General features: G+C 39.4%; 1 protein-coding gene across 3 annotated transcripts in view; it reads left to right on the top strand.

Moving 5' to 3' along the window:
* The first annotated feature begins 1,232 nt into the window (after window positions 1–1,232).
* ERO1A (endoplasmic reticulum oxidoreductase 1 alpha) overlaps window positions 1,233–20,311 on the top strand; it is a 44,672-nt gene continuing 25,593 nt past the window's right edge. For all 3 annotated transcript variants that reach the window (XR_003433640.1, XM_027111248.1, XM_027111247.1), the window contains exons 1-4: window positions 1,233–1,747; window positions 10,125–10,244; window positions 11,052–11,135; window positions 13,173–13,211. Coding sequence is in view for 2 of the 3 variants with exons in the window: in XM_027111248.1 (XP_026967049.1) it covers window positions 1,634–1,747; window positions 10,125–10,244; window positions 11,052–11,135; window positions 13,173–13,211 (357 nt within the window). In the remaining variant the exon portion in view is untranslated. The remainder of the gene's footprint in view (window positions 1,748–10,124; window positions 10,245–11,051; window positions 11,136–13,172; window positions 13,212–20,311) is intronic.

The raw sequence follows: 20,311 nt of genomic DNA, 5'->3' as shown, positions 1-20,311 counted from the left end.
AGTAGAACTGTCATAAAAGATTACATACTAAATTCCATGGGGTGTCCATCCATGTGCAGGGACTGGGTTTTATACATCTTTATATCTCTAATGTCAAGCTCAACCTGGCAGAGTGTAAGTTCCACCCAGTGGAACTGGGTGAAGAGGAAACCAGGAAGACTCATGATGAGGGACTGAGTGAGCTGGGTCTGGCCCTAGAAGGATAAGTAGAACCCATACACAGTATAGTGAAAAAGTAACTTTCGGAGTAAAGCGAGAGATTGTATTAATATGCACACATTGCATTTTGTAGATACTAAGATCAGAGCTTCCCCGGCCCACCAGGATGTCAGATGATTGGTGACTTTTTAATTACATGTCAATTCACTTGGCAGTGATGGACAGAGCATAGGGTTTGAGTCTCACCCCTACCATACCAAGTGATTTTTAATAACGTATATAAATTCTATGCCTATTCTTCTCAGCTAGAAAATAGGAGTATAATATCTATTTGAGGCCTACCATATCCTAGAGTTATGTCAATAAGTGATGGCTTTTTAAGAAAAAACAGAAGCAGAAACAAACAGGAAAAGATTTACCAAAAAACTAAATAGAAATATTTTAGCTTTTAATGTAATGTGTAAGATGTTGGAACATTTTCCAGTTTCACCTTGAAAATTTATCCTTAAAAAAAAGCTGATGGACCCATCCCACAGCTGGGATCAGAGGACCTGGCTCTCCACTGCCCAGCTCCCATTCCTATAGCTCACATTGCCTCACCTCTCTGGGCCTGTTTCCTCCTATAAAAAAAACAATAATCTCCCCCTCTGTCCACACAGTAGCCACTGGCCACATCTGACTATGAAATGTGGCTAGTTCGTAAAAAATACACATCAGATTTCAAAGCTAAAAATAAAAAATGTAAAATATTTTATGAATCATCTACTATTGAGTATATTTTGAAATATTTTGCACATAATGGTTTCAATAAAATCGATTATTAAAATTAACTTCACCTGTTTCTTTTTGCTCTTTTGATGTGACTACCAGAAAATCTAGATTAGATATGCAGCCCTGGTCTAGATAGATGATCACGAATATCCTTTTCAGCCTTAGGACTCAGCCAGGGCCACTGCGGACACGTAATTCACAGTTTGATTTCCTCGCACTGAGATACGGAAGGACTGGCTGGGAGTGAGCAGGCTGGGGCGGGGACCTGCCGGAAGACACAGACCCCTCCAGCTTTCGCTCCGGCTCGGCTCTCGGAGCGGGAAGGACCCCGACTCCCACGCGGGGCTGGGGGTAGACAGCCCATTCCAGTCTCCGGGCCCCGGGAGTTAAAGGGGCCGGGGCCGGGCGCGGCGCGCCGGGAGGGGCCGAGCCGCGAAGCGGGTTGGTGCGTCAGCCTCACGCGTGGGGAAGGAAGCGGGCCTCAGGCCCCGGACTGCCACCGCGGGGTCCCCGGCACGTCCGCAGGCTGCACCGGGAAGTGGCGGCTTCTGAGAGGCTGGAGAGCCGAGGGCGGGCCTGGGAGGCGGCCGGGAGGTGGGGCGCGGCCGGGGGCAGGCCCGCGCGGGCTTCATCTGCGGACTCACGGCCTGCTCCCGATCGCTGGGGATTCCGAGGCGCGACGCGAAGACCGCCCGGAGCGGCTATGGACCACCGCTGGGGCTTCCTGATCGGCTTCCTGGGCGCCGTGGGGCTGCTGGGCTCGGGCCACGGCGGGCAGCAGCCCCCGGAGACGGCGGCGCAGAGGTGCTTCTGCCAGGTGAGGGGTGTGCGTGGCGGCGCTGCGGGTCCCGGGACCCCTGCCTCCGCCGTGCGCTCTGTCCCGCGCGCCCGGGCAGGTGGGGCGCTAGGGGTGCGTCTCTGCATCTTCACCCTTCCGGAAGGAACCCCTTGTGCTTCTGCTCCCAGGCAGGGGCTGAATCCTCTGCAGCTCGCCTGGGTTGGTGTGGACCGGTTCCCCCCTTCCCCCCCCGCCCCAAACAGCCTGAACCGACGTCGAATCGCCCTCCCGCGCTTCCGATCAGGCGTGGGACGAGAGGTGTGGGTGCACCGCTGTTTCTACCTAGTTGGTTTGTGCGTCTTTTTTGGTCTTCCCTGCCCGGGGAAGGCGCGCGCGCACACACACACACACACACACACACACACACACACACACACAGAGTCACACTCAGTATTTTTATTTTCGCAGAACCTGGGTCTTCCTGACTTCTAATTTGACTTGGAACAGTGTGGGCTGTGCCTGTGCTGGATGTCTTCTCCAGCCTTTCTGGCCAGGACAGGCTTTTGCAGGGGGGCTGCCCTCAGGTCTCCCCGTCAGGCAGGAGAATGCCTTCGTGTGGCTTTTCTGTGTCTAAGCCTAACTGCCTGGTGTCTTGGGGGCCGCGGTTGCCCTGTGACTACTCGCCCTATGTGTCCTTTGTTTTTCCTGAATGTAGTGAGACTCTTTTACCATGACATCCATATTGCTGGTCTGAATTGGGAGAACGGTCCTCAGTGCACAAGTTTAATTACAAGCTTATTATGGTTATTTCCTTCTGTTAGTAAGAGATGTGGGTTCCTTGAGAAAAAAATTCAAAGAAAGTTACAGGTTTTTGGTGCCCACAATATCTGATATTTTAATATCATTATTCTTAAAGTCACCTTTTGGTTGGCTTCTGTTGATAAAAATTACATTTTATACAAAATTGAGATATGGGTATCCAAATTGTTCCTTTTAAGTAGACGTTACTATTAACTTATCAGAAATAACATTTTATGTGTGTAGGGGGGGTAATACTATTTCACAGAGGAAAGAAGAATTTAAATATTATGAGAAGAGGTGTCATCTCTTTCACTGCTTTAAATTCTTGGATTTTATTTTTTGCTGAGTGATTTGGAAGTTGGGGTGAGTGATAGCTGGGAAGGTGTAAGAGAAATTGAAAGAAAATTGCTGCTTTATAACTAAGAGATTGAAAAGCTCCTTTACCTTCAGTGATTATAAACAGTATACAATCAAGTACTTAAAAGAAAAAGGGTAATTTTTCTTCTGCTTACAAATATAATGTATCACAAAGTTTAAACATTTAAAAATAAGTAAATTAGAAATAAGTGGACTTAAAAATAAGGTATTCAGGGCTTCCCTGGTGGCGCAGTGGTTGAGAGTCCGCCTGCCAATGCAGGGGACACGGGTTCGTGCCCCGGTCCGCGAAGGTCCCACATGCCCCGGAGCGGCTGGGCCCGTGAACCATGGCCGCCAGGCCTGGGCGTCCGGAGCCTGTGCTCCGCAACGGGCGAGACCACAACAGTGAGAAACCCGCGTACCGCAAAAAAAAAATAAAAATAAGGTATTCAGTGCAGAAAGATTCCATTGTAACATTTTTAACTATATTCTAGAGATTTGGATAATGGAATAAAAGTACATGTTGAACTTTTAAACGTTCACTCCCCTCCCCCATAACCATTTTAGATATTTGATTAAAATTGGGGCACTTTTAGTTTTTTATATTCATTTACTTTTTCTTCTGATTAGTGTTAGGCTTTTTTACTCTTTCACAATATTTTCAAGATTAAAATACACAAAAATCTGTTAGACCTCTTTCTTTTTCTTTTAGAACAAGAGTGACTTTTTCTTTCCAGAGCCAAATTAAAAAGTAATAAAATGAGTAAAAAAAAATTTAAGGGAAATTTAAAATGGTTTAGTTAAATAAACTTAAAAACAGAGACCATCAATTCCAATTCAATAAATGAAACACGTGTACCTTAGTTCTAATTATGTTCAGTAATAGAAGGGATGGGGGAAAGGGGAGGAAAGGAGGGAGGGGACTGTGACGAATAGACATGAAGAGAAAGATGGAGACAAACATATTGACATGCACACCGAAACAGAGGGAGAGACAGATAAAAGAAAAAAGTGGAGAAAGAAAAGATAAGGGGAGGAACAAATTATTCATTCAAAAAACATTTATAAACACTATGTACATTGATCTGAGAGTTTGGAATACAGAAATAACTATGGCATAATCCCTGCTCTGAAGAGCTTACAGTTCAGCACATCATGTTCTTTGGGGCTTGGGAAGAGGTGGGGATCCTAGGTATTTTTTTAAAATTTAAAAAGTTAGTAAATATTGCTAGAAACTAAATTTTCACCTGAGATTTGGAAATACAAGTTCAAATCTTGTCTGGTTCTATTTGCAGTTTCCAACTGGCCACACAGTCCTGTTGACTCTTTTTTGTTTATAGTCACATCCCTTTCTTCCTTCCTGTTGCCTGTGCCTCTTACCACTTCTGCCTTGAGTTACCACACCATCACCCCTCACCACACTGTTGCATGGGTGCCTGACTTAGGGGTTGTGATTTGAGCCAGAGCAGCATGTAGTTAGTTATTCGACCTTAGAAAGTCATTGAAGTAAAATGTACAAAGCTCTACAAATAATCAGGCTAAATTCAATAAGCATTTATTGAGGCCTACTATGAACAAGTTTTGAGAGATCAAAAAATAAAAAGTTACAATTTAGTCCCAATTCCTGACACTCCAGAGTACGGAGACTGGTAAATAATTGGTGCTCAGCAAGTGTTAGGGAAATTATAATACAAGATGTGAACACTACAGGAGCTGAAGTATATTCTTAATTGAAGATGGGTTGACAGCTTCCAATGAATATTTAAACGTAGTCAGTTACTGCAGCGGTCCCCAACCTTTTTGGACCCAGTGACTGGTTTCATGGAAGACAGTTTTTCCACCGACCGGGGCCGGGGTTGGGGGGTGGGAGGATGGTCAGGCAGTAATGCGAGCGATGGGGGGCAGCAGATAAAGCTTCGCTGGCTCTCCCTCCTCTCACCTCCTGCTGTGCAGCCCAGTTCCTAACAGGCCACGGACCGGTAGAGGTCCTTGGCCCCGGGGTTGGGGACCCCTGAGTTATTGCATATGCCTGTTAGTTGACATCACATCCTATTAAAACCATTTTCACTGTATGTTGTAAGTTCTTTTGAGAACAGTGCTTCAGCTTAATTGCTCAAAGTAAGTGATCAATTGTCTGGAACTTATAAATCTTCCTTATATACATTCCCTTTCCCCCAATCCCTGTATCATTCTGTTAAAAAATGTTAAAAAAAATTTTTTTACACAGAAAATTGGCTTTTTTCCCCCTGTTGGTATACAAGTTTGTGAAGTCTAACACATGTACAGTTTTGTGTAAAAACCCCATAAATCAGGACTCACCCTTTCTTTAAATCAAAATATTATTGTAGTAGGTATGGGCTTCAAGTAAATGAAGATTTTTCAGAGTTTATTCCTTTGTGACAATTATTTCCTCGTTATGCACCATTAGATAGAACGAATGTAACAGAACTTTGGTTCCAATTCATGGAATCCCAGGATGCATTTTAAAGAAATCACCTCAGAAGAGATATTGAAGCCCAGATACGGAGGCAGTATGGACATCTTTTTCATCTTTTTAAAATTAATTAGAGATGAGTTTGTAAACTTCTATACTCAGAATGTTTTATCTCCCTTAATAGAGCTAATGCTGGTAACCCTCAGATCCCCTTGCTTGAATGCAGTGAATCTCCGTCAGGTTAATGAAAGGGGAGTAGTTCACATAGTCCATCATAGCTACTTCAAAGGTGGATTATTTTTCCTTTGGAGTGCATTGTAGATACACTCTGCATTCATGTATTTTAGCAGACTTACTTGTCTGGGTGTCTTGTTTAGGTCAATTTAAAAAAAAGAGTTTTTGTTAGTCAGAGTGGCTGGGCCATGGAAGAGACACTTGAGAATATGCTAAGTGGTGGGTGGAAATAAGTCCAGGATTAATACTTAGTCAGAGGGATCTTTGAAACAGGTTATACTGGAGAGGGGTCCATGACTGTGAATGCTTCCAACATTCCAGGCTTTTCTGAACAAAGCAAGTGGACCAAAGTGTATTTAACGTTGGTTGCCATACTTTGGGTCATTTAGCAACAATTTAAAGTTCTAGCAAGACCAAGACTTTAAAGAAGAAATAGCTCATAGCATTCCATGTTCTTAGAATGGTGCCTACTAGCCAGGATAGAATCTTTTGGTGTTTCTATTCTTTCTTTAGCAGTTGTCCCAGTCTGCTCTGTCAGTGAATGAATGTTTTTCATGTTCTTTTTTTTTTTTTAATGGTCATAAAACTCAATAAAATTTAGCACAACTGCAGTTCTTTGCCAAATAAAGCGCATTTTGAGCACTTTTGAAAGGTATTTCGTACAAGTATGAGGAATATATTCTTACAGTGCTTTGGGAAAAAAAATCTATGGTAGGACTGGAAGTTGTTGGGACACAGGAAGACTATTTAGAAAGTGTTTTTTGTTTTGTCTTTCATTGCAAAGTAAAGGATACCTCTATCCAAAAACTAGAGAACAAGCAGGCCAGTGTATTTTCTTTTCCCTTGCCTTTTGTATTTTGGTATTTGGTCCAAACCAATCAGAGTCAATGGAGAAAAAATGGAGCTAACATTTGGTTATCTAGTTGTGTGTTGCACTGGAGCTTCAGCTGTAAAATGTTTGGAGAATTTTAACTGCAAACCTGGCCTTTTGCTTTGGGGGAATAGCAAGCTCCCTGTCACTGGAAGCATTTAAGCAGTGGTAGGGTAATAGTAATGATCAACATTTACTGGGCATTTACTGTGGGTCGTTTTATCTTGATATCAACTCTTTGAGATGGGAACTACTGTTACTTCTATTTTTGTACTCAGATAGGAAATTGAGGCCTAGAGAAGTTAAAAAGCAGGGGCAATGTCAACAGCTAATAAGTAGCAGAGATGGGATTCCACCCTAGAAGGCCTGACTCCAGAGCCTTTCTGCTATCCACTGTTATACACTACTTCCCCTTGAGGGTGTGTGAGGGAGGGGATTGCTGGGTTGCTCTGAAGATAGCAAGAGAAGGCCTTCAAAGGCTTTCCAGCTCTTAAGAGACCAGGACTTTAAACTGGGTGATATTGTGTGTGAGGCCTACCTTGGTCCTTATATCTACCACCCTCAACAAGGGCCTTTCCATTGCTTCCTATTAGTCTGGCCCTCCACAAAACCAAAGCTGATCATCACCTGAAGCCTAGAGCAGCGAGCTTCAAATTTTAGCATTCATCAAGCACTTTGTGTGTATGTTGCAGAGGCGGGGAGAGGGGTGCGTTTTTAAAAGATTTGGATTCCTATGGTAGGGCCAGAGTTCTATTTCACTTTGGGAGATAGTGTAGTGGTTACTTATGCAGCCATAGCACATTTTGAAGTACAGCATCAAGCCATTCTTCTTATAAATCAGCACCTGTCTTTTGGTCTTAGTTTAGGTAGTAGGACTTTGCTTCGTTTCCAAGGTTCTGCCCTGGGTCCATCAACTGGAGTTCTGCCTTAGACTTTTCCTGAGACTCTATTCTGGTAACATGCCTGGTTCTCTACTTTCTAGAACTGGGCCTGGAATCATACCTGCCAGACTTCCTTCCAGGGATCAGGTTCTGCTGCCTATTGGCAAGCTTATCTGAACAGTCAGGTGGCTTGGATTTCCCAGTATCTTCCTGCCTCTCCTTTGCTGGACTCTTTCCATCCAGTGAAACTTCTTTCACCCGCTGCTGTACCTCCTTAGCTGCCCTGTGGCCTGTCATTGTCGTTGGTAATACCTCCTACTCAATTTCTAAGGTAAGGGTCAGGAGATTTTTAAATCTCCCATTGTCCTGCCTTCTCTTCCTCTGTGGCCTCTAGGTTATAAGCCACCTCTGCTCTGGAGGCATCTTGCATTTCTTTCTGATGTGGGGCTTCTTATCATTCCCTTTGTAATTAGGACATAGATCAGTAGAATATTGGACACAAAGGGTTGTTTGCCTTTGCTGCTTGCTTTCCTTGCTCTGTGAGTGCATTCCTGCCCCTTGAGTTGGCATGGTCTGGCACTGAGCACCACCATAGGTGACATGGAAGTACATAGTTATAATTAGGCAGTGCAGTGCTGGGCTCCAGTGAATGAGAGTGACAACGGACAGCATTCATTAATTCATTCACCAACCCATTCCACAAATAATTATTGAGCATCTACTGTGTGCTGTCTACAGTGCTCAGTACCGGGAATACAAAAGTGAACAAACATGAGCCTGCTCTCAAGGATCTTAACTCTAGTGGGTGGGAGTGAGATAGATACATTCAGTACAGTGAGGTAATTCTTGTGTAGGAGTATGTGGAGTGTCATGGGAACACATACGAGAGACAGTTAACTGAGCAGGGGGTGAGTGGTACCTGAGGGCAGCTTTCCAAAAGAGGGGAGGATAGATTTTTACCTTAAAAATGAATTCCTAGGGTGGGGGGAGAAATGGATTGCCTCAAACCCTTCCTCTTAAGATTTTTGTGTTTTTTTCTTTTGTGATTTAATATCTCTATCTGGCATGTGTCTCTTTGGCCTTTGCAGCCTTTGTGCCTGTTGTTCTTTGTATAATAATTTGTGTCCAAGAGGAGAAACAGTAGCTTATTTTATGTTCTTAGAAGTTTTGCTTTGAAGGCTCAAAAGAAAGAGGCGTGAAAAATCAAATCATCTGGGTTAGAAGCACTTCTGTTTTGTTGGTACCCAAAATTAGGACTCTAAGATTCCTGTGTACTCAGATAATTTTTACAGGAAACAAGGACACATTTGCGTATGAAATGAAAATAGTTATTACAGTGACAAAATATGTAGATCAGATTTCTAGAAACTGAATTCTTTAGTCCAAAACAAATAAGACTAGGCAAATTGGCTAAACAAACAAACAAACAAAAAACTTAGCTCTTGAATATTGCCGTCATCATCTCAAGTATTCTTATCTCTTAGGTGAAAAATATCCATTACTGTTTTGTGATGTTCTGAAATTAAAAGATAGTGTAGGATTTTACATATTCCAAAAGGAAAACACCTAAATTCAGTATTTCAATGAAGTATTCTTAATTTGTTTCCTTACCAACAGATTTTTAAATTATTTTTTTATGGTCAATAACTCTCCCTAAAATATAATCCAAAGTGGTTTATAATGCAAATATTCAGACCAAAGTATAAGGATCTCTTTTCTGCAGCACGCTGTATATTAAAAAAATAAAAATTTTAGTTTAAAAAAATCATAATATATTTTTTACTTACTTATAAGCGCTGCTTAATTAATTCTGTTAGGTGTTTGCCTAGTCCCAAATAAACATCTCAGAATTTTAGCTTCACAACTGTTAACAATGTCTGATTATAATATGATTTCCCATTGCCTCTAATTATAACATGATTTAATAGTTTGATTTAGTAAATACAGTTAAGACATTGGTTTTAAGCATTTGAAGATCAGGATTGGCTTTGTGGTTAACTTGCTATCTCAGTGTTGCTAAGGATAAGTCATTTCTAAGTACCATTTCAAATCTATAAAAATTGTCATGGCCAATATTTGAGGGTTGTTAGATCCTTATAATGAGTTATTGTTTCTCTTATAAATTCAATATCACTTCTTTTTATACATTCACCAAGCTAGTCTGTGACCTACACATCCTGTGGGAAACTAAAATAAAGGAAAGACAGAGACAACTGAATTATAAGAATATAGAGTCTCAGAAAAACCAAGGATGGGAATGCCACTGGGCTTCAGGAAAGATGGTGGAAGTGGGAGCAGGCAAACCCTAGGGAATCCAGCTAGCATAAGTTCTCCATCTCCTATCTCTGCTTCTCTGTGTCTTTAAAAATCTTTCCTCTCTCTGCCAACTGGCTCACGTGGTCCTCAGTTCATGTGATGGAATATGGTCTGAGTTTACTTGTTCACTGGTTTAGTGACGGAGACATTGCTCCTTCTTAGCCTCAATTCCTGATTCCTGGAGAGGGGACCATGACTTGTTTTGGCTTAGATACCCAACCCCGGTCAGTCTTGGGGAGCAGGGTTATAGAGTGGCTGCAGGGGACCAACTCTTTGGGGGTATGTGTGTCATTATGAGCTCAGTACACCCACCCTACGAAAGGTATCCACTGTGTTCCTATAGGTATATAGTAAGAGCAATAGCCTCACTAGATTATGGTCATGTCCCATCTCAGAAAATTATGGGGAGGAGGGAAGCTAGGGGTTGGTTGAGTAAAGGGCTCTTTTATCATAACCATGTAAGGAAAAAACCCTGTTGCGTCTATGACATTTTGATATAATATTCCATTTTCTTTGTAACAGGTTAGTGGTTACTTGGATGATTGTACCTGTGATGTTGAAACCATTGATAAATTTAATAACTACAGGCTTTTCCCAAGACTTCAAAAACTCCTGGAAAGCGACTACTTTAGATATTACAAGGTATTTAAAACAATTTTTTTTTGGTATAGGAACACTTAACGTTTAAATGGGTAATTACATTTTCTTAGGAATCACTAAGCTTCAAAATTGTGCTTATTATTTAAAATTGAGCAAGGCTATATTAGGAAAATGCAGTTCACAAGAATGAACCATATGGTTCTAAAACGACCCATTGGATACTTTCAATTTCAGTAATTGAGTTTTGAACACTAGAGTTAGAACCTAGTTGGTCAAATTGAAGTCAGAACAGAAACTGTTATATCGTTATCAAAGTCATGAGTTGTTCATAACATTCTAAAACATCAGATTTACTCCAATTAATTTAAAAAGAGAAATATTTTTGAGAAGAAGCATGACTTTGTTCTGACCTGTATTGTTCTAACAAGTCACTTGTGACATTTTATCTTGAGATATCTATTGAAAGAGTTTAGAAAACCTCATCATTGGAGTATGTAGTTACAATCTGAGTTCACAATTGTCTGTTAGCTGTTACTTTCATTAAAAGACTGTGAGTTGAAAAAGAAAAAAAAAAGAAGACTGTGAGTTGAGCAGTGATAACATGAGCTACTTTGGCTCCCCGTTGCCATCTGTTCAGAGTCTGTTTAGTAGCAGAGTTTGTCATTTTAACCAAGTCTACCAATTTATTCATACCAGCTACACACTTATACCACCACTGAAATTTGATAGTGGAAGAAATAGAATAATTGTAGCTGATAACATGACCAGGTTATAGTATCATAATTCCACATCTGTCTGTTATAATCTCAAAATTCTTTTATAACTTTTTTCTAATATTTTATTTTACAGGTAAACCTGAAAAGGCCGTGTCCTTTCTGGAATGATATCAGCCAGTGTGGAAGAAGGGATTGTGCTGTCAAGCTTTGTCAATCGGTAAGAACAGTGTATACGTTTAAGAACTGTCACATGTCTTTTTGAATAATTGTGACTTTTGAAAGGGGCCAGTATAACTGAAATAACATTTCAATCCTTACGTTAAATATAATGTTGTTTAAAATTAACATATTAAAAACCTAAACTTACAAATATAAAACCTATTTTGAATTATTCTGTCCTCATAATAATAGAATTTAAATTTTGTGGTTAATATAATCCTTTGATTTATTACTGAGATTAATAGTTCTTTTGGCTTGATATTTGTTTTTCTTCTTATGTCTTACCCAAAGTTGTGTTTGTGGTATTAAAAAAAATGAAATTAATTGAGGTACAAATAAAATCTCTCCCTTTTTCTGTGGATGTATTAATTTTCTTCCTTGGGGAGGGTCTGGACAAAACCACTGGCTTTACTTAGGAATTCTCAGATTGGCTGCCCATAGAGGCTGGACTCTCTGTCAGTCGAAAGGCCAGTTATTTATCCCCTTTACAGTGAATCAGAACAATGTTCTTTCACTTCCATTATTAATTGGCCAATGTGAAAAAGAAAAACAGTATCCAGTGTTAGTCTGGGAATAAGAAATGAGCACTCTGGTGGCTAAGTCTTTTTGGAGATCAATTCAGCAAATGTATCCAAACAATAAAAAAGGTACATATCCTTTGACCTAGCAATTCTGCTAAGAATTTCACTACTAAAATAATTAGATAGATGTCCAAAGATGGCCATAAAGCAATACTGAATATTGTAAAGATGTCAGTTCTGCTGAAATCAGTCTATAAATTTGGCATAGTTTATTATATGAAAAAATTAGAAACCATCTAAATATCTGGTCATAGGAAAAGACTATACATTGACCTAGTTCAGAGTGTAGAAGAGTACACAATAAAGTGATTGTCCCTGTGTGGGTCCTTCCCTTTGGGCAGGTGTAATCTATTTCAGGAATGTACTGAATATACTTAGCATTAGAATAGGACCCTGCAATTTACAGAGCTCTCCCACATACATCATTATCTCTACTCACAGCATCTCTTTGAGGATAGGCAGATAGGTCCTGTGTTATTAAGTGGCCAACACACAACTAAAAACTAGTACCATTTTCCTCTGAAAGAGGAAAGCGCCTTAAAAAATGGTTGATTCCAAGACTGGAACAAGAGATATATAAGATGAACCTGGAGTATCTTGTCATAACAGAAAACAAAAAGTGCTGTTAAAGATTACTGGGGTAATATAAATAAGACACAGGTGCAGATAAAGACACAGGTCAGATAAAAAGGACACAGGTCAGCACTTAGTGGGTCTTCTAGTGGCCAAATGTGGGACAATTTGAGCATTAAAAGGAATAATGGCAGGCTTCCCTGGTGGCGCAGTGGTTGAGAGTCCACCTGCCGATTCAGGGGACGCGGGTTCGTGCCCCGGTCTGGAAAGATCCCACATGCCGCGGAGCGGCTGGCCCCGTGAGCCATGGCCGCTGAGCCTGCGCGTCCGGAGCCTGTGCTCTGCAACGGCAGAGGCCACAACAGTGAGAGGCCCGAATACTGCAAAAAAAAAAAAAAAAAAAAGGAATAATGGCTAAGTGGCTATTTTTACATTTCCGTGCTGTAATATAACATGTGTATAATCCATAGCATAACTTGTTGGATTTTTTGTTTACTTTTTTTTTTCCTTTTTGGGTTCGCGGGCCTCTCACTGTTGTGGTCTCTCCCGCTGTGGAGCACAGGCTCCGGACGCACAGGCCCAGCGGCCATGGCTCACGGGCCCAGCCGCTCCGCGGCACGCGGGATCCTCCCGGAGCAGGGCACGAACCCTTGTCCCCTAGCATCGGCAGGCGGACTTCCAACCACTGCGCCACCAGGGAAGCCCGGATTTTTTGTTTACTTTTAAGAAATATCATAAAGACTGACTATTCTCAGTTAAAAAATAACCTGTTAACTTCAGTAATTTGTTCTGTGAATTTTTCTTATAAATCATAGAGCTTTAAAATATTTTTTCAGAAGATAGAATAAATGTCATCTAAAAGCATTTAAAATTTTTTTTAGGATGAAGTTCCTGATGGAATTAAATCTTCAAGCTACAAGGTATGTACATATACTTATTAACGTGTCTAGTATTGAGCAAAAACTAAAAAAATTCACTTCCCCTGCCAGCTACTACCCCACTTCTCTGGTCCCCTTTGCAGTGAAACCCCTTGAAAGTTATTTGTACTCAGTGGCTGTAATTCTTTTGTTTCTTTTCTTTAACCCTTTATTAAAGAAAGCTTGAAAGGTAAAAGTAGAGGGGAGAAAACAAAATAAAACATGTGTACCCATCACGCAGCTTTAGCAATTACCAATATGTGGTCAATCTTGTTTCATTTGTACCTCCCATTCCATTCTCCCAGTTATTTCAAAGCCAATCTGAGATAACTCATTTTGTTTACAAATACTTCATATACATCTCGAAGACAAAAAGCACTAAAAAAGCCCCACATAACCAAAGTCAGGGTTCCAATTTCTCTAGTTGTTTCATATGTGCCTTAATAGTTGATTTAAAACAGGATTCAAACATATTCCACACATTGCGCTTGGTTGATGTCTCTATGTCTCTCTCTCTCTCTTCTTAAATAAATTAAAAAATTTATAATAGTTTTAGGTTTACAGAAAAATTGTAGAGATAGTACAGTTTTTCCGTATATTCCATACCCAGTTTCCTCTATAATTAACATCTTACATTAGTATGGTGCATTTGTTACAATTAATGAACTAATTTTGACATGTTATCACTAATTAAAGTCCATAGTTCATTCAGATTTCCCTTAGTTTTCCACCTAATGTCCTTTTTCTGTTCCAGGATCCCATCCTGGAAACCATATTATATTTAGTTGTCATGTCTCCTTAGGCTCCTCTTGGCTGTGACGGTTTCTCAGACTTTCCTTGTTTTCGATAAGGTGTTTCAGAGGAGTACTGGTCAGGTATTTTGTGGAGTGTCCCTCAATTGGGATTTGTCAGATATTTTTCTCATGATTAGACTGAGGTTATGTATTTTTGGAAAGAAGACCACAGAGGTTAAAAAAGAAACAGTGCCGTTTCATCACATCCTATATCAAGGGTACATACTATCAACATGACTTATCACTGTTAATGTTAACCTTGATCACCTGGCTGCGGTATTTTTTGTCAGCTTTCTCCACTGCAGATTTATTCTTTTTTTGCGCTTTCCATACTTTATTCTTTGGAAGGAAGTTACTAGGCCCCGCCCACATTTTAGGAGCGCTTCATCTCCTTGAGGGTATAAATTGTTTGGAATTCTTCAGTGTGAGAGATTTGTTATCTTTTCCCTCCATTTCCTTATTTGTTCAATCATTTCTTTGTCTTGTGGGTATTTATTTTCTATCGTGGATTATAACCTAGTACTCCTTTATTTTGTTGTTCATATCGTTTCAGTTTTCACACTTGGATGCTGTTTCAGTTGGCTCCTGTGTCCCTTTGACATACCCCCATCACTGTTTTTTTTCCCTTTTGATAGCACTTCTTTATTTTCTGGTTCTACTTGAACATTTCCTGCTCTTAAGTCTCTTTTAATCTAGATTCATTCCCCACCACACTGCCCTTTTTCTTTCTTTGCCACTTATGTGTTGAAGGAAATGAATCAATATCCTATAGAATTTCCCACATTATGTCTTTAGTGATTGTATCCCTGTCATGTCATTTAACATATCACTCTCTTCATTTTCCATAAACTGGTAGTTAAGTATTATAGCTTATCAGAGTCAGATTCCCCTTTAAAATTACTTATTTTCTGCTTTATTGAGGTACAGTTGACTAATAAAATTGTAAGATGTTTATAGTGTACATTGTGATGATTTGATACATGCATACATTTTGAAAGGATTCCTCTCATTTAGTTAATTAACTCATCCATCATCTCACATATTTATCTTTTTTTTTTGGTGAGATCATTTAAGTTCTACTCTCAGCAAATATAAATGATACAACAACAATGATACATCAACTGTGGTCACCATGTTACACATTAGATCCTCAGACCTTATTCATCTTATAGCTGAAAGTCTGTACCCTTTTACCAACCTCTCCCTGATTTCCCCACCTCCTTGCCCCTGGCAACCACTTTTCTACTCTCTGTTTCTATGAGTTTGACCTTTTTCTTGTTTCTACATATAAGTGATACCGTGCAGTATTTGTCTTTCTCTGTCTGGCTTATTTCATTTAGCACAGTGCCCTCAAGGCCCATCCATGTTGTAGCAAATGGCAGGATTTCCTTCCTTCTCATGGCCGGATAATATTTCATCATATATATATATCTCACATCTTCTTTTTCTATTCAACCATTGACAGACAGATTGTTTACATATCTTGACTATTGTGAATAATGCTGCAATGAATATGGGAGTGCAGATACCTCTTTGATATCCTGTTTTCATTTCCTTGCGATATATACCCAGAAATGGGATTGCTCGGGCATTTGGTAGTTCCATTTTTAGTTTTTTGAGAAACCTCTATGCTGTTTTTCATAGTGGTTGCACCAGTTTACATTCCCACCAACAATGCACAATAGTTGCCTTTTCTCTTCATCCCTGCCAATGCTGGTTATCTTGTCTTTTTGGTGATGGCCATTCTATCAGGTGTGAGGTGATGTCTCATGGTTTTGATTTGTATTTCCCTAATGATTAGTGATGCTGGGCACCTTTTCAGGTACCTCATTTGTATGTGTTCTTTGTAAAAATGTCTTTTCAGTTCCTCTGCCCAGTTTTTAATTGAATTGTTTGATTTTTTGCCATTAAGTTGTGTGAGTTCTTTAATATATTTTGGATATTAACCTCTTACCAGATAACTGATCTGCATATTTTTCTCCCATTCTGTAGGCTGCCCTTTCATTTTGTTATTGGTTTCCTTTGCCGTGCGGAAGGTTTTTAGTTTGACGTAGTCCCAATTTGTTTATTTTTGCTTTTGTTGCTTTTGGTGTCAAATCCAAAATACCTTGCTAAGTCCGGTACCAAGGAGCTTACCCTCTATGTTTTCTTATGGGTTCAGGTCTTAAGTTTAAGCCTTTAATCCATTTTGAGTTGATTCTTGCACATGGGGTAAAAAAGGGGTTAGTTTCATTCTTTTGCATGTGGTGCCCTGTAGTTAGATATTAAGGCTTATCAGATTCAGATTAATTTTTTGATATATATTCATTAGAGTTCCTGTGTACTTACAATTGCATCACATAATGTCTGGTTTCCTCTTTTTTTTCATGATGTTAAGATTGATCTTTTGGGTCATTATACGTCCATTATAATGTTCCCTACTAGCTTTTTCCCTGAAGGTTTTAGCAGCCTTGATGATTATTACCTAGTTGCGTTATTTCATTAGGGGTTTGAAAATATTGATATTCTAATTTTATCATTTTTCCTATACTAACTATCCATTATTATTGTGTAAAGACCTTTTCTTGTCAACTCTTTGGATGCCTTGAAATACAGTTTATATAGAACACATAGAATAAATGCTTCATTCTTTTCCTTTGTTTACCAGTTTTCAGAATAATTATGAGTTGATGCCCCAGCACCCTCCAAAGTTGCCCAATAAGGTTTTTATTTTTAAGTATTAATATGAACTTAAGTTTTGACATATTTAATGTATTGGAATCTTCTCTAGTCATTTAGTCATTATTTGTTTCAATACTTGAGTTCCATCTTTGGCCATGAGAAGCTCCTTCAAGTTAGGAATTGTTGCCTTTTGAGATGATCCTAGTAGTCTTAGTAGATTTTTTTGCTTTCCATTATGAAAAGATGTCCTAGGCTTAGTTTGTAGCTTTCATGCTTCAGTCTTGGAATTAACCACTTTTCTATGGAATGCTTAGCTCTTTTAGTGAGAAATGGTGTTTAGTGATCATAACCTGAGCCATTGCAGTGCTAATTCTTACTGGGTTGTCATTGTTTCGAGGTCTTTTTGGTGAACAAATTCAATTTTTGATTACAGGGTTTTAAAATACACCCAGAATCTTACAATCTTTATTGCTACTGCTGTATTTCAAGTCATTATCACTTTTTGTCTGGATTATGGCAGTAGCCTCTTAAACGGTCTGCCTACTTCTAACCATGCTCTCTATGTTAGTCTGTTCTAAAGACAGCAGCCAGAGTGATTTTTTTCCAATAAATTTATTTATTTATTTATTTTTGGCTGTGTTGGTTCTTCATTGCCGCCCTTGGGCTCTCTCTAATTGCAGCGAGTGGGGGCTACTCTTCATTGTGGTGCACGGGCTTCTTTCTCATTGTGGTGGCTTCTCTTGTTGAGGAGCACGGGCTCTAGGGTGTGCGGGCTTCAGTAGTTGTGGCTCGTGGGCTCTAGGGTGTGCGGGCTTCAGTAGTTGTGGCTCGTGGGCTCTAGAGCGCAGGCTCAGTAGTTGTGGCGCATGGGCTTAGCTGCTCCGTGGCATGTGGGATCTTCCCACACCAGGGCTCGAACCCGTGTCCCCTGCATTGACAGGCCGATTCTTAACCACTGCGCCACCAGGGAAGCCCCAGAGTGATTTTTTTTTTAAACAAAGAAATCAGATTGTATCTCTCCTCTGTTTAAAGTGTCCCATCTCCCTTGGAGTAAAATCCAAAGCCTTTATTTAGTAACAAGAGCAAATAAAGTGACCATATGCCAAGGTTTGCCTGGGACAGAACCAGTTTATGCTTGTTGTTCTGACATCCTGTCTGATTTATTATTTGGCTTGAGTTTTAAATTTTTTAAATAAAATATTAACAGTTGCATTAAAATAAGTTAGGATAGATTTGGTTGACCAAATGCTTTGTATTTCTAGCTTCCTCTGTTGTCTTCTCTCTTATATAATATTTCAGATGTACGTACACTAAAGACTTCTTACTTCAACACAAAGATGACCAATAATATCTTGTCCTTCCTCTCCTGACCTTTTCTAGATGTAAGGAAACTAAACCTTTCTTTCAAAGACAACATCCTAGGTGACTACTGATAAAATAATTTCAGTCAGTCACAAATGGCTGGGGACAGCTAACTCCTTACAGTCTTTTTTTTTTTTTAACATCTTTATTGGAGTATAAACACACAATGGTGTGTTTCTGCTGTATAACAAAGTGAATCAGTTATACATATACATATATCCCCATATCCCCTCCCTCTTGCGTCTCCCTCCCAACCTCCCTATCCCACCCCTCTAGGTGGTCACAAACCACTGAGCTGATCTCCCTGTGCTCTGTGGCTGCTTCCCACTAGCTATCTACTTTACATTTGGTAGTGTATATCTGTCCATGCTACTCTCTTACTTCGTCCCAGCTTACCCTTCCCCCTCCCTGTGTCCTTACAGTCTTGGCAAGTGGGGGGAGAAGCATTGGCCACTGCTATGCTGCTGGTTTTGGAGTTAGCAGCCATTTGTACTGTGGTATGTGTCATACCTGTGATATATCTTAAGCTGCCAAGCTGCCATTTGACTGGTCAGTGAAAAACCTGGGAAATTATAGGTTAGGCTTATGAGAAATATGTATGGGAAACAGAGGATGAACAATCCTGCATACAGAGAGTAGTCCTTTATAGTGGCCTTATCCTTTATTGCATAGTGCAAATCAACCACTTATTACTATTTAGTACTTTTAAAATTTTACAATGAATCCTTTTGCCTGAAATAACTGAAAGAGGAAAAAGGAAGTACATGTTTAATGAAAAATGAAGTACTGAATTTCCATTTCTTAGAACAGTTGATGATGACATATAACTTGCACAAAGGTCATCGTTTACCCTCCATAAGGGCCATGGAAGTATCACTGATCATATGAAAATCCAAACACACAGATCTGCTGACACAGCCTTAGCATCTACTTTGTAAGTTAGTGTTTGTTTTAAGAAGACTGCGTTTAAGATAACAATTTGACACGTGTAGCTGGAGACAGTGCATTTACATATCATTCTGGGATGTGTGATTTTTCATTTAGACTAAATAACTGTTCTAAATTAAATTTTTCTGATATTTTATTATGAAAATTTTCATGCATACAGCAAAGTTGAAGGAATTTTCCTGAGAATACTCTTCTACTAATCACCTAGATTCTTCCATTAACATTTTCATAAACTCACTTTACCACATATCTGTCCATCTGTTGATCCTTCTAGCCATCCATTAAACCATCTTATTTTTTTGATTCATTTCAAATAAATTGTGAGCATCAGTACACATTGCCCTCACTATATGTCATTAACTAGATATTTACATAACTGGAAGTATATCATTAAGTAGAGTCCAATATTTGCTTACGTGTATGTTTCATAAAATTAATATACAATGAAGTGCACAAATCTTAAGTGTGCATTTGTTAAATGCATACACCTGTGTAACTTAGGCTTGTGTTTCAATATAGAACGTTACTGTTACCCTAGAAAGTTGCTTCTCACTCTGTCCCAGTCAATCCATATTCCTTCCCCAGAGGCAACCACTGTTCTGCACTTTTTCCACCTTAGATCTAAACTAATTTTGCTCATTTTTGATTCCGCATTTTCTTATTCATACACAGAGTGAAGTCATAGCTATTAATGTGTTGGCTCCAGTGCAGAGCTTTGCACGTAATTAGATGATGCCATTATCAGCTGTTTCCAATAGAAAATCATTTAATTCCAAAAATTGTTTGATTTTTTCATTCAGTTGATGGACTCAAAGTAAAACTTTCAGAAGTTCATTCTGTTGAAGGAAAACACTTGTCACTGTTAGTATAAATTCGTTTAAAGTTCAAAATTGAAGACAAAGGGTTTGTTTTGTGGTGATAATACAACTACAGATTTTGATAAAAAACAATGTCCTGGTAAAAACAATGTCCTTACTAAATCAAGAAATCTGTGGAGCAGAAATGAATTTGTAATTGGTTGAGGTACATACATAATTCATAATTGCATCCAAACATGCTGTGATATCTTACCACTTAAGATAGAAGTGGTAATTGCCAAAATATGTAGGGTTTTGTTTTTATATATACACTAAGTAATGACTATAAAGTTTTGAAATGAAGATGATGCTGAAGAGAATATTACTTTAGCATGGCAGTAGGACTTTCTTTGCTGTCCATCATCAATCCAATTTTTTAAATGTTTGAGCCTTTGAAGAGCTATTTTGTAAAATAACCCAAGAGTCCTTCTATGGTGTTGATTGATTTTTTTTTTTTTTTTTTTTTTTTTTTTTTTTTTTT

Source organism: Aethalodelphis obliquidens, unplaced genomic scaffold, assembly GCF_003676395.1.
Source record: "Aethalodelphis obliquidens isolate GAN/ISIS:26980383/991018 unplaced genomic scaffold, ASM367639v1 scaffold10, whole genome shotgun sequence".
NCBI classification, from domain to species: Eukaryota; Metazoa; Chordata; class Mammalia; order Artiodactyla; family Delphinidae; genus Aethalodelphis; species Aethalodelphis obliquidens.
Note: the sequence above shows the minus strand (reverse complement) of the source record. Positions and strands in the feature narration are given on the sequence as shown.